This window comes from Mizuhopecten yessoensis, unplaced genomic scaffold (genome assembly GCF_002113885.1).
Source record: "Mizuhopecten yessoensis strain PY_sf001 unplaced genomic scaffold, ASM211388v2 scaffold10347, whole genome shotgun sequence".
Classification (NCBI taxonomy): Eukaryota; Metazoa; Mollusca; class Bivalvia; order Pectinida; family Pectinidae; genus Mizuhopecten; species Mizuhopecten yessoensis.
In genome coordinates, this window is record NW_018408501.1 from 124,059 (window position 1) to 142,126 (window position 18,068).

General features: G+C 35.9%; 1 protein-coding gene across 1 annotated transcript; it reads left to right on the forward strand.

Annotated features, from left to right (window-relative positions):
• The first annotated feature begins 35 nt into the window (after positions 1-35).
• On the forward strand, positions 36-17,899 carry LOC110460277 (probable proline--tRNA ligase, mitochondrial). Its single transcript, XM_021513102.1, has 12 exons — positions 36-107; positions 3,602-3,887; positions 5,925-6,102; positions 7,525-7,598; positions 7,954-8,034; positions 8,990-9,062; positions 10,514-10,621; positions 12,475-12,568; positions 13,329-13,360; positions 14,190-14,251; positions 15,040-15,119; positions 17,708-17,899. The coding sequence occupies exons 2-12, from the start codon at positions 3,624-3,626 to the stop codon at positions 17,862-17,864; spliced, it is 1,203 nt and encodes a 400-aa protein (XP_021368777.1). The 5' UTR covers positions 36-107; positions 3,602-3,623; the 3' UTR covers positions 17,865-17,899.
• Positions 17,900-18,068: the final 169 nt, after the last annotated feature.

The window sequence follows — 18,068 nt, forward strand, 5'->3', positions numbered from 1 at the left end:
GATTTTCTGCATACTCATTTCAAACGCATACACAACTAAGATCACATATGATTCGGAGTTCCGGTAGCCCGGCACCACACTCCACTGTGTGTACTGTACGTGTTATTGTGAGTACGTGCTTGTGTTATGTTGTTGTACCGATTGATTGATTGATTGGTTTTACGTCCGCTTCACTACCGAATAGTTCGGTTATCCAGCAGACTGTTGAACCTTACTGTATAGTATTAAAACTACTTTAACCTCTGCCATACAGAGACATGTCCCGGTCTTACGGGTCTACAGTAAATTCACCAACTATTGGGCAAATAGAAAAATAAACAGATTGGCAAGGCACAAACGACGGGCCTATAACAAGGCAATACAAACTAAAAAAGCATCAGACTGGGCTAGATATAGATCAATCACAGGGGCTAGCAACGATTTATATGTTTTTTTCTTATCCCATATAAATCGTTGCTAGCCCCTGTGGACCAATCGGAGCCAATATGCAAAAAAGAAACTAGATGGGCTTACAGCAAATACATACAAGAGTGAAGACATAATCAGCCCAGAGTTGAAAGAAAAACATTAAAGGTTTTGTTTTGGAGTCGCATAAATAGTAAAAAGTTTTATTGTAACAACATTCCTGCTACAAGAAATCCGAGGATGGAATAACTTACTCAGACCCCAAAACCAAAACTCATCTCTTGAACCAGAGACGTATAAAACATGTATTATACGTCTCTGTTGGACCAACAGTTTCACTAGGTATTAACTCAATAACAGTTATCTAACTTTCCTAACCTTGGTCCCTCCCCATACCAAAGTATGTCTGACATTAAAGTTGGTGAGACAGGGGTCTTTATATATAATTACTTCCAACTAATTTACAGATATACTTGCAAAAATTCTTAAATATGGCCTCGCAAGGAAAATAACCCATGCATTAACAAAAATATTTCAATTATCCCATGGACATGGGCACTGTTCCTCTTGATTGGCATGAGGCAAATATAATCCCTATCTATAAGAAAGGCGTAAACACTCTGCCGAATACTACCGTCCTGTTTCCTTATCATCCATTTGACATGTACTCCTTGAACATGTAATTCACAGTGGCATCATGAAACACCTTATAGACAGAAACAATATTCTAACAAATGTTCAACATGGTTTTCATTCTAAACACTCTACCAAAACTCAACTTATTTAAACCATTGATGATGCACTTAGCCAGAAACATAGATGTAAACAGACAGACAGATATTGCACTTTTAGACTTGGAGAGCAGCCTTTGATAAAGTTCCCTATCAAAGGCTGGTCTCTAAACTAATACGTATTGTGGTATAAACAGCCAAATATATTCTTGGATATCACAGTTTTTGAATTTTAGAACCCAGAAAGTCTTACTATTAAAATGGAATACAATTAGATAGCTGTCGTATCCTCTTCGGGGTCCTGCAGTGGAAGTCCTCGGCCCTCCCTTATTTTCGATGTACATCAATGATATTGTTGACTCAGTTTCGTGTAATATAAAACTGTGTGCTGATGACTGTCTATTATATACACAAGTAAACTCTATAGAAGATTGTGTTAAGTTGAACAATGACCTTAAGTCTTTAGAAAAATGGGAAGAAAAGCGGCAAATGAATTTTAACACCAGTAAATGTTCTATTATTAACGTATCAAAAAAAGAAACATTATTAATTATAATTATACCCTTCATATCAGATTTTAGAAAATGTAGATACTTATAAATATCTTGGTGTCACTTTCAGTTCAGACCTTACTTGGGGCAAACACATTCAATCAGTGACCAACAATCACTTGGAGGTTACCACCAGTCTCTACTAATTTTGCATCCTCGTTTATACATATTTTTGATAATACCTAAAAATAACAAAAATATATTCTTTGGAGTGCTGCCTCCCAGGGTCAATTGCACTCCAGCCTTGATCCTTGTAATGGAGGAAGCAGTAGTAGCAGCTACTATATGTAGCAGATTTGTCTTTATAAGATCATGCTTGTCTGGTAGATATACAGCCTAGGTTTAACTAGGTTTAACTGTGAGTCAGGTACCACAACTTCAAAGTGAATGTCCTTTTTCCCTCACCAGTACTGTAAGTTGCTGTTAAAGTAGAGGTGCTGGACACACACATGGGCTATACATACTATAATATACATTGTAGTGTATACACATCATATCAGTGTCCCCAGCTCCCAATAGGGAATACAAGACTCTTTCATGTTTAGGGGTGTAGGATAGGGAAATTCCACCCGAGGGGTTTTACAAATTAGTAAAACCTGAGGCTTTGGGTGAAAGTGTATTTTTATCTCGTTCCAACCACCAGAATAAGCTCAGAAATGCATTTCAATTCCCCCCCNCATATCCTATATTGGAAAACAGAATTTGTGCAGAAAAAACGAAAACTAATCACACCTTTCTTACGTGTACGGTAAATATATTGTAAAAGGTTTTTGATTTCATCACGTCGCCTTTTCCGCATTGCGGCATCGGAGAGTTCCAAATTTGTGACGTCATGTCATTGTCGAGCCATTGTGATGTCACGTCACGTGAAATGGGGTGTAAGATAGAAATTTCTTCCACACTCCACAGGTACATTCCCGTTTTTTGGTAGGGAAAAGATAAAGCTCTATTACGTCACAGACAACACACTTCTTTCAACATGACCTGTGACCCTGTGCACTTTTAGCAAACCTGATTACATCATCACTTTTTACACACATGTATAATACACATGTAAACAAAACATGGCAAGCTCAGCATTCCGACAGTTCAAAATAGCCATAGGAAAAAATGGTGAAAAGAGAAGAATTGTTGATGAATTTAATTGATGATAGTTCGGTGCATTGGGGTCAAAATACAAATTTGCAGTGAATGTATTTTTTACAGTATGAAAATTTGGGAGAAAAATAATCAATCACTCCTGTGTGATGTAGACAGAGATATCTCGCCCCCGGGATGAGATATTTTTTAGGTTTAGCACTCGGCTTACCTAAAAAAATGTCTTGCCCTCTGGTTGAGATATCTCTGTCTACATCACATAGGAGTGATAGGTTCTATTATTCCTACACCCCTTTCTTATCCTGGATGCTATATCTTACACACATGGAAATGAGAGAAAACATTTTCTGCATGAAACTTTCATGCATGGTAAACACATATTGTCTACAGTAGAATTTTTTACAACAAAAAGCGAGTGACACTGTAATACGTCTTAATAAACTGCAATGGTTACAGATTGTGAGCTTTCATATTTTTTATAATGGATGATAGAAAGCTACACAGCTTTCATTCGTTGCTTGGTCATTTCTGTGCAGTTTTTTCAAGCATGTGACGGAAACAGGTGGAGAGATCCCATAGCTGAAGGTGCTGGTTTGACATGTCTTTTTTTGTTTTGTTATTTTCTTAAACTGACAAGGATCAGAATGAGTTTTATATCTGGTGTATCAAAAATGGCAGCCTCCATAAACAAAATTTGCATGTCCACTTTCACAAATTAAGCAAGTGGTTTGACTTTGCTAGGTAAAAGAGATTTCATGGTAGGTTTTAAATGGATTTTCATATGTATAATGACATCCTTGCCATCTATCATTTCAGACTTGCACTTACAGACTTAGACATGTTGTCAGGGCCAACAAGACAGATGTCATCAGTAGGATGTTGCAGACAGATATTCCTAAAGCTCTATCAGAAACAAGTTCTTTGTTCATCACAGTGCAATGCTTCTAGAACACTCCAAACTGAGACATCTAGCACTTCCAATGCAAACACTAAAGGAGCAAGGACACATAGTCATACTGGAAGGAAATTTGTGAGCAACATGTACCAGAATCTTGGAAACGTTTACCCAACAGGCAACAAGTTGGTCTGCAAGAGTCACAAGGTATAGGGCTGTTTTTTTAGGTTACCTGACCATAGGTCATGGTAACCTATTGTGATAGCCTTTTGTCCGTCGTCGTGCGTTAACTTTTCCTTGTAAACACGAGTACTTCAGTAAATGTTAACCGAGTTTGATGAAACTTTGTATGCAGCCATATATCAATAAGATCTCGGGAAGAGTTCGAAAATGGGAATTATTGGACTGTAACTTACAGAGTTATTGCCCTTTGTAATATTATTATTATTGGACCTTGTGAACACGATAACTTGAGTAAATGTTAACCAAATTTGATGAAACTTTGTATGCAGGCATATATCAAAAAGATCTCGGACGAGTTTGAAAATGGGATTTTTTTTCGACTGTAATTAACTTACAGAGTTATTGCCATTTGTAATAATATTATTATTGGACCTTGTGAACACGAGAACTTGAGTAAATATTAACCGAGTTTGATGAAACTTTGTATGCAGCCATATATCAATAAGATCCCGGACCAGTTCAAAATGGGAATTATTCGACAGTAACTTACAGAGTTATTGCCCTTTGTAATAATATTATTATTGGACCTTGTGAACATGATAACTGAAGTAATTATCAACCAAGTTTGATAAAACTTCGCATGCAGCCTTATATCAATAAGATCTCGGATGAGTTGGAAAATGGGAATTATTCGACAGTAACTAACAGAGTTATTGCCCTTTGTAATAATATTATTCAATGAAACTTTGTCCGGTTATGTGTTCATGATATCTTGAGTAAATATCAACCAAGTTTGATGAAACTCTTTATGTAGCCTTATATCAATAAGATCTTGGATGAGTTCGAAACTGGGAATTATTTGACCGTAACTTACAGAGTTATTGCCCTTTGTAATATTATCATTGGACCTTGTAAACATGATAACTTGAATAAATGTTGACGGAGTTCAATGAAACTTTGTCCGGTTATTATTTGACGGTAACCTGCAGAGTTATTGCTCTTTGTCATTATATTATTATTTGTCCCTGTGATGTTGATTGACATTACACAAGAATAGATGTAAATTCATGTGGTACACCGTTTTTTTCATTCATGACACATTTTTGCTACTAACAGTTCAAGGTGCTATTAAAATTTTGTTCCTTATTTAATAAATCATTGATTTACGCTTTTACTCATTTCTTTTAACCAAGAACAGAAGATATACAGTTACCAAGTTTGTTCAAAACAGACCCCTTGGGTCAAAATTGGAGTCACACCCATTTATTTCAGTTATCGTGTTCACAGGATCCAACAATAATAGAATTACCAAGGGGAATGAATATGGTCAAATTGATCCGGCATTCAAACTCATCCAAGATCTCATTGATACAAAGCTGCATACAAAATCAATTCATATTTACTGAAGTTATTGTGTTCACAAGGAAAAATTAATAGACAATGCAGCAAGGTCACTCGGACCGTCGAAAAGTATGAATTGGCCTCTGGATGACAGTCTTAATTTGAATCGGATGTCAGGTGACCGTTAAGGCCAATGGGCCTCTTGTTTCTATACTATTTTTTTTCCTGTACAAAATATTTTCTCTCGACTAGCCTCATGTTATAATGGGATGAGCAACTCCTCCTTCATATCAATTGTGTAATTTGTACATGTATACATACCTTCATTTATAATACTGGTATGATTTGTACATGTATATATACCTTCATTTATAATACTGGTATATTTTGTACATTGTATCTTCATTTATAATACTGCTACTCGGGGGTTTCCCTGACTCTCAAAAATCTGCATTTTGACTCCTTAATCTGACAAAGGACTCCCAAAATTGTTAAAATTTTGCACTTCATTATGTGTGTTTTGAGTCCTTGGACTCTAAGATGTCAGAAATTTGAGGGTCCTAGGGAAAACCCTGTGCTTCTGGTATAATTTGAGGGTCCTAGGGAAAACCCTGTGCTACTGGTATAATTTGCACATGGCTGTAACATTTACTTGTTTAACTTGTACATGTATATAATTTGTACATGACTTCCATTCATAATGCTAATATCTACTTTCAGCTTTTTCTATTCGCCAGCATCATGCAGCAGTGCCACTTAGGAGGGTTCAACCTACTGCCTTTAGGTCAGAGGGTATACGACAAGTTAGTGAAGATTATTGACCATGAGCTAGAAATCATTGGATGCCAAAAAATGTCTATGACAACACTTGTTCCAGCAAAATTATGGAAAAAAACTGGTAAAACTTTTGATGTTCTGTCACTGTTAGTATTCCATCTTTCTACTTTAACTTGTTTAAGTTCTCTTGATACTGTTATATTCTGTTTACTAGGATGTCAAAGTTGTTATGGTTTTAGCTCACCTGGTCCGAAGGCCAGACAAATTAGGCCATATATATTTCTTAAAGTGACTACTTCTCCGGAATTTAGAGATGCAGTCATATTTGATTGGAAGCATTCTCTGTTGGTGGTGATTCAAAATTGTACATACTAGGGCTTGCCCTGGGGGGAGGGGGCAGGGCTGAGGGGTTGGGCAGAAAAAAGTTTCAAACTAGGAAATGAGTACTTATCTAAGCTGGCACAAATTTTAGTGTATAATCAAACATTAACAGGTAATAATATATGCAATTGAAAACTATATACGAAATTTACAATAGTGCAACGATAAATAAGCACAATGTTTAAGTAAAAAAAGGCACATAAATTGAAATACCCATAAAATTTGTATGTGTACAGTATACAATTGCTGAGTATAAAGATACAAATACATGTATGCTACGAGGATGGGCTAGCATTTGACCCCACCCTCAGAGACTTAGTGTCTTGGCCACAACTTTAAAATGATTAAGATCCCCACACTATAACTATACATACAATTGGTGTGAATAAAGAGATGAACACCATCATGATACTAGCATTGACTCTGGGGTCAGGCCACACCCTTAGGTTCTTAGTTTCTGGGTCCCAACTTAAAAATGATTGAGATCCTCACCACATATACATTAACTGCGCATGAAGAGAAAACACATTAATTACATTAGAATTGACTCATGTGTCTGGCCACACCCCTAGGGACTTCGTTCTGGATCACACCTTGGAAACAGTTCAGATCCCCACCCTATAAATAACATGGTTAGCATTAAGAGATGAACACAATCATTATATTAGAATTTACCCTTGGGTCTGGCCACACTCTTAGGGACTTTTTGGTCAATATCACCACCTTTTAGAAATACATACAATTACTGTGCGTGAGGATTTGGATACACATATGGTACCAGGCTTTACCTGGGGACTGGCCTTATCTCTGGAATTTTACTTGTCATATACTACTTTTATGGAGAATACTTTGCCATAATCGCTTAAATATCCAGATGAATGATACAGGCCCTCTTGGCCTGTTGTTGGTTTTACGATTTCAGTTATGAAAATGAAAGCAGACTGAGCTGACTTCAAAGCATGTATAACTGAAAGATATTGAAACAGCGACTCTCGAGCTTCCCAATCCTCCACTCCACCAATTGAGCGAAAGGGAAATCCATCTAGCATAAAGCTTAATGTTCAGCATTATTCTATTTACAATTAAAACCTTCCACTCACATATAACATGGTCAACATTTGATTAATGCATAATTTTATAATTATTTTTATTTTTCCACCAGAGCGCTGGAATGACATGGGAAATGAACTGTTTCGAATAAAAGATCGCAAACATGTTGCTTTTTGCTTGGGACCAGTAAGTTCAGGATTGTAGCTAAACAGGTTACCAGTTAGCCATGGAATAAATGGACTTGTGCTTTAAACTTTTTGTATGTTAACAACTAGAAACTAGATGTTCACCAAAGTTTCCAGAAACTGATGCGTTGCTGTATTGCTTTAAAATAGCATCTTTTCATATCTTGATTTTTGCTGTTGAAAAAAGGTGCATATTTTGCTATATTAAACGTCAAATCTTAATCGCGGCAGCTTTCTACCTATCAAGCATCTTTCGAAAGACACAAGGAGAGTAAATTTAGCAGGGAAAATAGTAGTTTACAGTATAGATATTACCAGTAGATTTCACTGTAATTTAATTTTTCTTTATTTTACAGACACATGAGGAAGTGATCACAAATTTACTTGCCTCCGGCCCTACGTTACCATACAGGCGTTTACCCATGAAAATGTACCAGGTAAAGGCCCTGTTTTATAAAATCTCTGTCACACCTAAATTCAAGGTCATTGCACTACTGCTTGTCTATCATTATTTAGGTAATTAGCAAGACGAAAAGTGACAAAAAGGCAACAAATTTAAAGAATTTTGATAGTTATCATGGACAAATAATATGTAGAATGTTTTTTTGGAATATTTTCTCAATTAACAAATATGTTATTGTTAGTACACTTCTAAAGGTAAATAAATCATAATTACTGTTAGATATACCTACTAAATCTAAAGCTATAAAGTAATGTACTGGAACATGGCAAAATGGGGATATTTCATAATGCTGTTCATTTCATTTTTCATTTCAGTAAATTTTATTGAAAAAATCAAAACGATTGGACAACAGGCTATGTCTATATAAGTCCCAGAATTACAAACAAATATAAACTATATATAGAAAGAAAGTTACAGAAATAGTGATGCAAGGGGAGTAACTCCCACAGAAGTTCTAATTAAATAAATAAATAAGCCTCATTTATTGAGACTGCAGGGATCCCCCCAGTGTTAGACAGCAAGAGATTCACAAGCTACTAGGGATTCTGACCATACAAGGTTATGCTGTTAAGTATATATACTATGTACCGAATCACATTTGTTAATGGCATGGTGATCAAGGGCTCACAACAGCCTTCATTGGTGCCACAGACGTATTGAAATCAATAACAAGGGTATTTATTGATAATTGAAGATACATCCAATAAAGTTGTAATTTATGATTTAAAAGATCAACTTTCAATCATTTTAATCAACAAAACACACCTGTCCATGTGAAAGTCTCTTTAATGGTATACATTTATAAAGCATGAAGATGATGTGAAGAAATACAGACCTACATGAAATGTTCTCATTGTCATTCCTGTCAGTGTTACAAACAAAATCCTTTGTCTTGATTCTGTCATAAGGTCAACCAATCTCACTTTCAGATAACAAGAAAATTTCGAGATGAAGATTCTCCTAAATATGGCTTTCTACGAAGTAGGGAATTTGAAATGAAAGGTAATATATGTTCTGTTATATATAATATTTATTTGGAAATTTTGAGAGCATAGCATATGCAAATGGTATGATTGGACCTAGCAACAAGATGACAACAAAGTGAATGCTTCTACAACAGAAACAAAGTTGTTTTCAACAGCGGATATTGAGAAAATATAGTCTTTGCAAAAGAACATCATATATATAAACAGTCAGACTATGCATGAACTCTCAAGAAAACTTTCCTCATTTTTGTGAAAAGCATGGGTGTTTCCATGTTAAAAAATATGATGTGGAGCAATCGCATAAGATTTCAAAAGCTACTAAATGTTGTTTTGTGGGATGGACATTTAGGATCCAATTGGTTGAGAAGAAGTTTAACTTGGACACAATTGCAAACCAGACAACCTCAGTTCCTCACAGTATTGTAGAAAAACAGTAATCAAGCCCTCTAAACCAAGTGGAGGACTTTACAAAGTTTTCATTTTTTTTTCCACCAAAATCTTATCTGATGCATTTTTAGAAAACTATTGGGTGGATTATAACCAACCATGTGTTCTTATTGGCACCATGTTGAGTACAAGTGGCTTAGAATTTTCCAATCAGTAAAAAGCCATGGTTGTTGTGACTCATTTCCAATTATTTCCAGATTTCAACATTCAATAACTTTCTGCCTAAGGGTTTTAAAGAACAACCTTCCTTTATTTTTTCATGGTGACATTTGGATAATATATGCAATGCCTCATTTTACAATTAGTCAACCAATATCATATGGCCATCATGATCCTCGATTGCCCCCCCGCAGTTGATTGATCAAAACCTATAATTGGTATATGGTGAGATTTCACTCTTTGGTTTGCAGGTGTATCGTGAGCCTGTGATTGCTACCTTGTCATCCATTTTCTGATTTGACAATATTACCACTGTAAATTGGCTTCTGGTTAGTCAAAATTCAGATTTTTCGGAGTTCACACAAATCTAGTTTGCAGGTGTTAATTATGGCACTGTGAACTCTGCTGCAGCTTCCATTTTCTAAGTGGACAAGATGGTCATCTTAATACAGCTTCTGATCAGTTGAAGTCAAGATGTTGTTTGATTTCTATCAATTTTCGTTACATACATAAAAAATGTATGTGTATCATGGCACTACAAACTTTAACATGATTTCAGTTTTGCAATTGAACAATATGGTCACCGTAAACCGACATCTCATTAATAAAAATTCAGATATTGTCTGATTTTGCTCAAATTTGGTAAATAGGTGAATTTTAGTAATGGACAACACGGCTGCCATATACTGGCTTCTGATTGGTCGACATTCATATATTGTCTAATTTCGCTCATATTTTCTATGTATGTGTTAAGTTGATCTCACTGCAAACTCTGCTGCAAGTTCTTTTCTCCAATCAACATTTACTTTACCTACTGCGAGGGTAGTTTGATTTGATTTCAATCATTCAATTTGATTATAGATTTGTACACATTTGATGCCACATTAGAAGATGCAGCCGAGACCTACCAATCAGTTTGTACAGCCTACACGCGGATACTGGACAAACTGGAGATGGACTACGATATAGGTATGTACATGTTGTCCATCTGTCAGTCTGTTGACACAATTGTTAACTCCTATTGTTGTCAAATGAATTTCGTGAAACTTCACTGCCATCATCAACACTCTTTGAAGATGTTCTCCAGCAATTGAAGCTTTGATCTGGACATTTCTATGGGAGTTATTCCACTTCTTACAAAAGTTTGTCAAACAATTTTCCAGTGGATATCTTCTAAACTATGTCACCTGGAATACATGTAACTAGATTTGGGATGGCAGAGTGTCAAGTAAAAAAACACCAATATCACTGTCAGGTAGCAGTATACAGTAGAAATGGCCCGACTCTGATAAACAAGGCACATGTCGAGGAAATGTAAACACAGCGGATTTACCCTACACAACACATGTATACCTGTATATATATTTGTAAACTGCATTACATTTACAATACATATAAAGTACTGAGAAGTGTATAAACCTCTTTTTCTATGTATGTCACTTGTGTGAAAACCATGGTTACCACATCAAAAATTACCAAAAAATGCCAAAAATTGCTATTTTTGACCCAAAATTTGACCCCCGCAACTAGTATTTTTTTCCCTAAGTTCTGTCTGAAATTAAAGATTACCTACCTGGTTGCAGAATTATCTGGGTCCCAGTAAAGTTGTAAAACTTGATTTTTTGCAATTTTGCGTCGTGTGCTGTTGTCAAAATTTTACCTCCTGTAAAGCTAGCTTTTCATGTGTAGGCACCCTTTCGGATTATGGCCAAAATTTTATTCTCAAACCAAAAAAATCTTCTTTTTTTTTTACGAATGTGAAGCTCACATAGCCCACTTCATCATGCTTATACCAATTTTAGTACAGTTTTATTTTTATATTTTTTTACATCATTATACAGGGGTTAGCCATTTAACAAAAATATCACCCATGGCCACAACCCTCTTCTACTGCTACCTAACCTATAGTATGACCTTGCACCTAAAACTTTCAAAAATGTTTGTCTGGGGCATTTCTTCTAGACTATTTCTTCTATTTGGTATGCTAGTATATCTTGGGATGGCAGAATGGCGAGTACAAAAAATAGGTCACTATTATCCTATGGTTTGACCTTTCACCTCAACCGTTGATAAGTTTGTCTGGGGCAGCATATCTTGATCTTCTATACTGTTTCACTATGTCACCTGGAGTAACCAGATTTTGTTTGCAAGAACATATTGGGATTGCAGTCTAGATTGCAAAGTACAAGTGTGTCACTGTGACGTGTGCTTTTCCTCAGTCTTTGCAAAGGTTTGTCTGGGTATAGTCTTTAACCTGGAGTAACCAGATTTGGTTTGCAAGTATGTCTTGGCTGACAAAGTATGGAGTACACGAAGTATGTCACTTTGACCTATATCCTGAGATAGGTGTATAAAAGCTTAGTAAATGAAGAAATCATTACCGGTGGGGGACTTTGGATTGCCTTCAATACTTTGCCTTGTTCATTCAAAAACATTGTCCAAAGAACTATTCCTACAGTTCTATAAGCCTGCCATTCTGGTGACAGTTTTAGTTTACATTTATCTAGTGGGGAAATGCAGGCTCTTTAACTTTATTCAAAATAAGTGATTATGTTTTTATGACTATGTTATTGAATTTGTACATGTAGCATTGAAACATCTGATAATAATTAAAAATCTTGTTGTCATTGATTACGATTTCAAGTATAATCAATTATTCAATAAATATAGCTTTTAGCTTGTCCTCATAGACATTTATTAATAGGGAAGAAATTCATTTCACAATGTATATGTATTATGAAGTTAAATCCAGTTGAGGAAGTGTAAGATATCATATATTGTACTTGCAGAGATCTTTGATGACTTATATATTTTTCTTTCAGTAATTGGTTCCACAGGCAATATCGGAGGAAGCATGTCCCATGAGTTCCAAATCAGGGCTGATATCGGGGAGGACACGATCCATGTCTGCAAAAAGTTTGTGATGTTTACTGATCCTTATTGTTTTTGTTGAAGCAGTGTTTGCACTATAGCTCGAGTAATTTTCAACGAATTTTTCTTCAATTTTCATAAGCTTGGACAACTGCTATAATATGATCATAATTTGTGGAGTTATGCCCCCTGATTCAGCAGAGTGATTGTAATCACAATTATCTGACCATAATTAATAGAGTTATTCCCCTTGTTTTCATTAATCCAATTCACTCTACTACATGCATCAAGTGTTAATGCACTCATTGATCTACCAGGAATATTTAATTATTACTCCTTAACAACAACTACTCCAAAATATTTCATATATTTCAATGAATATGATACTCAACTGTTCATTCAGCGTATGACAGGCATATTATGTACCACTTCATGGTAAACCTTATCGTTTATATATCACACTTTCATTTGTACTATAACATCAAGTTCTATACTTATATAAAGTTTTTTAGCCATCGTATGAATTTTCTTTAAGTACATTGACCTTTTGGTATGTAGACAGTATTCAGTTAGCTGATATTTTTTCATTGAATTCATAGGTATTGATACCTATACCTATGTAAGTCAACTACCATATAAATCAGACTGACTTACAGTCAGCTGTTTCTAAGGTGTAAGATGTACACTCAGACACTGGTCTGGCCAAGATGGATTGGATTAACTTCTCAAATTGAATGTTTTCATGCCATTGTTATAATAAGTGTTTCAATGTAATTTTTTCATTTGAAACATTTCATTTTTTCAGGTGTGGATTTGGTGCTAATGCTGAAACTACAGGTAAGATTTCCTGATAAATCTTTGGTCACTGTTGCTATGTCTGTTGAACCAAGTCACAATTACAAACTGATGAACGGAAGATCACCACTGTTTACCTGGTAACATAGGATCACCACTGTTTACCTGGTAGCAAAGGATCACCACTGTTTACCTGGTAACATAGGATCACCACTGTTTACCTGGTGAATGAAATAGGTCATATTTCCCATGTTTTCTGGTCAATGATTTTTGTCTTGTCTCGCCTCCACAAAGTGGAAGCAAGACATAGGTGTTGCTTTTCTGACGACTGCGGTGATGGCGGCGTTAACGTTAAGTTTTTGTGTTTAAGTTAGTTTCTCTAAAAGAATAAGTGCTACACCAACCAAACTTGGACCATTGATGCATCTTAGGAAGCATACATCTCAGCCCATGCATCAAATGCTGGATGCTACCTAGCTTTTATGGTCCATTGACTTAGTCAGCATCTCCATCAACATTAAGTTTTTGCGTTTAAGTTAGTTTCTCGTAAATTATAAGTGCTACACCAACCAAACTTGCACCATAGATGCATTTTAGGTAGTACATCTGAACCCATGCATCAAATGCTGGATGCGACCAACCTTTTTATGGTCAATTGACTTTATCAGCATCTCCATCAACATTACGTTTTTGCGTTTAAGTTAGTTTCTTTGATTATGTGCATTGATGGTCAAAGCAGGGCATAGGCCAGACATATCAATCCGAATGACTTGTGATTTCTGTAGACATTTTTCAAATGGTGATAACATTTTGACCATAATTTAAATCTTGTTTAATGCTGTTGTTATTTATGTGTTTCTTTTTATTTAAGAGGCAAAAGACAAGAAATGTTCTGAGAGTTCCTGTGAATTGTTAACTCCGTCATCTATTGAGGTAACTTTCATTGCTGACAGGCAAATGTCACCAACTATCAAGGATTTATATTATTGCACTCTCAACAGATCTATCCTCTTACTAGTGTCAATAGACAACATACACCATTACTGTCTCACGGTATACTCTATATATCAACTTAAGGATCACCATACCACTGCCAAAATATTGGTACTTTGAACATAAATCAAGGGGAGGTTACTGTGTACACGATAAAACACAGGATAGTGGAACAGGGATCCTTTTACACCTTGATACACCAATGTCGGCGGTAAAAACTGACAATTCCACTCTTGTGCTCAAACTTTCCTACTAAAAACCACCTCCTAAATATTTCACAAGTCTGTTGAAGTATATGTACCACTAATTCAGCAATGTACCAAATCAATTTTTCTGCTCTGAGCACAAAAATAAAACATCACCAATTCAACTTGTCATACATTGGTCCATGTAACAGAATGCATCCTTGCCAACTCTCCCTATTTGGAGGAGACTCCCGATTTTGGGCCCTAAAACTGAGCACTTTCAACCAGTGAATCTGCTGATCTGTTTCTATTTTCTAAGATCTGATGATTTCATCTGAAAGAACAACTCAAAAGATGCTATTCAATTAAAAAAAAATCTGCTATGGTGTATATATATAGACACATTTGATTAATGTTTTTAATTTTGAGCACATGTAAACTCTGCTATGGAAACTTCAGAAAGTAAGTAAGTTTGAAAATTATGTTTTGAGATATGTATATTTGCCTGTAGTGCATGTATAACTCCCAGTTTCTTTTATCAAGGTCGGACATTCTTTCCTGCTAGGAACAAAGTACTCAGAGCCTTTTAATGCCAAATGTGTTGACAAAGCCTCAAAACCAAGGTATGTGATATTTCACCATTAAAATACAGTATACAGGAACAGAGTTAGTTCCCATTTAACCGCTCTAAACATGCAGGGACAAGTGATATTTTACCATTTAAGTGCACTACACAGGGACAGAGATATTTCACCTTTAAAAATGCACTACAGGGACAGAGATAGTTATAGTATGCATGCAGACATTTTTGTTTGTTCAAAGATTCTCAGGAAAACTAGATATACAGCTGTAGTTGGGTTTCTGTCACCAAATTGATCCTGTGTAATAAGTAACTTGATATGATTTAGAAACGAAATGTATTTTTAGGTCATTAATTTCTAATCTAAATCTAATCCTTTGTAAAGTCATTGCAAATGTGCTTAAAAATGAAATTTCTGAAAGTCGCTATTGTACATCAAACAGCGACTGTAACCTATTGAATGGTACCGTCTCTCCGAGCCACTGCGTACGTTTGCATATTTGTCGTTTATTTCCTTTCACGTTATTGAGAAATAGGAAAAATTCAGGCAGTTTTATACATTTAAATACGTTGTAGTTTATCTTCTTGGAATAATTAAGTCATATTGCTAAATAGAACCATAGCGTACAAATCTGTACTAACAACTCAAACATCTAAATCTGCAGAGAACCGTTCTGTACTGAAAACTCAACAATGAGAGTGCTAAGATACACTATCACATGGAAATATTACAGCGTACCAAAATGTTCTGAAAACCCAATATTTGGAGTCATACATACAAAAACAGCTTACCAATACAGAGTGAAAACTCAGCATTTGGATATTTCTTAAAATCCTAACATTTCCTTAGTTAAACTTAACAACTTAACACCAGATACCTATACACAATGACATAGGACTTGGGGCGTTATGGGTAATTTTTGGCCTCATAATAAGTGATAGTTTCAACTCGAATGTATTTACCAATTTCAGTTATAAACATCATTTTGTAAATTGGAGCTATCTTTCTTGTGTCTACCACACAAAGCCCCGTTATAAACTTAGTCTCAGCATCACATGTCCCAACCACACACAGCCCTGTTATACACTTAGCCTCAGTATCACATGTCCCAACCACACACAGCCCTGTTATAAACTTAGCCTCAGCATCACATGTGCCAACCACACAAAGCCCTGTTATTAACTTAGCCTCAGTATCACATGTCCCAGCCACACACAGCCCTGTTATTAACTTAGCCTCAGCATCACATGTGCCAGCCACACACAGCCCTGTTATACACTTAGCCTCAGCCTCACATGTCCCAACCACACACCGCCCTGTTATACACTTAGCCTCAGCATCACATGTGCCAACCACACACAGCCCTGTTATACACTTAGCCTCAGCATCCCATGTGCCAACCACACAAAGCCCTGTTATTAACTTAGCCTCAGGATCACATGTCCCAGCCACACACAGCCCTGTTATTAACTTAGCCTCAGTATCACATGTCCCAACCACACACAGCCCTGTTATAAACTTAGCCTCAGTATCACTTGCCCAACCACACACAGCCCTGTTATTAACTGAAACCAGGTCTTGTGCCGTAGTATATACAGAGTTATGAGCCTTTGTTTATGTTTTATATCGAAGTTTTTTCTCGGCATAATTTCTTAACCATTTAAGATATCTTAATCAAAGTTGAAGTATATGTGCATCACCCACAGAAGGTGTGCAGTGCAGTGGAAATAGGTCTTTTACCCCACTATGTACTGAGCTATGGCCCTTTGTTTATGTTCAATACTGAAGTTTGTCTGGAGCATGAGTTCCATGTTATTTCACCTATGTTGAACAAACTTACCATATATATGTATCTTGGGAAGGCGGAATCTCACGCACTGAAATTGGGTCTCGTGCCCCACTCTATACAGATCGAGTTCTAGCCCTTTGTTTGTTTTTAGTAGCGAAGTTTGTCCTCGGCATATCTTCCATGTTATTTCACCTAGGTGTACCAAACTTGCTATAGTTGTGTATCTTGGGAAGTAGGAGTGTCACATTTTTACATCGGGTGTCGTGCCCCACTATATAAAAAAGATAAGGCCCTTTGTTAATTTCTTATACCGAAGTTTTTCTGCAGCATTAGTTCCATGTTATTTCTCCTACGTTGACCAAACTTTCTTTATTTATGCACTCGGGAAGACGGAGAGTCGAGTACTGAACATCACCCACCTGTGCATAATCGATCGTAGATACAGTTATAATTATTTGACTTTATCGACATAATTTTACTTACCAGATTGTAATCAGATGTGTGATAATTCCTATTTTTATATACATGTAAATGTGTCTATAGTACCAGCTGCCGAAAATTGTTCAGACAATTTAACATGAACCAGAATAATTTAAAAGTTTAATGGTTTAGAATTTACACACTTTAATCTTGATGTGACCTTTCTATTCTTCCAAAATTTGCATATTGGCTAACAAGGGGAGACATACGTTTTTGTTCACAAAAACAAATCTCTAGTTGACCTTTGGTTAATTTTGTTTCAGTGAAACAGGTACAAGTAAAACTATCAAATTATTTAAATGCATGGACTGATTGTTGAATGGCTGAGATATTTTTTCAGGATATTTATTTCTTGTTTCAGTTTTTATCAGATGGGATGCTATGGACTTGGTGTCTCTAGAATAATGCAGGCTTGTGTTGAAGTTTTGTCTGAGGCAAACATGATAGCATGGCCTCGACTAATAGCACCTTACCAAATATGTATCATACCAATGGAAGTAAGTCGCGTAAAGACCTGACAAGGATTTACTACAAAACCTTGCTATACATTATATCTGTAAGGTATACATGAACAACTTTATAAAGCTGACATCTATTTAAAGTCTAGCGATGGGAGTAGACCTAAAGTATGTCTGTAATATGTAGTCTGAATACCTTAGATCTGTCTGTAATATGTATTAATGGGGGTAGTCTGAATACCTTAGATCTGTCTGTAATATGTA

Bases quoted from the DNA above. Each gene is read 5' to 3' on its own strand.
- LOC110460277 (XM_021513102.1), top strand. From the start codon at position 3,624: ATGTTGTCAGGGCCAACAAGACAGATGTCATCAGTAGGATGTTGCAGA. The intron at 3,888-5,924 runs GTATAGGGCTGT...ATCTACTTTCAG, and splicing joins TGGTCTGCAAGAGTCACAAG to CTTTTTCTATTCGCCAGCAT. The intron at 6,103-7,524 runs GTAAAACTTTTG...TTTTTCCACCAG, and splicing joins AAAATTATGGAAAAAAACTG to AGCGCTGGAATGACATGGGA.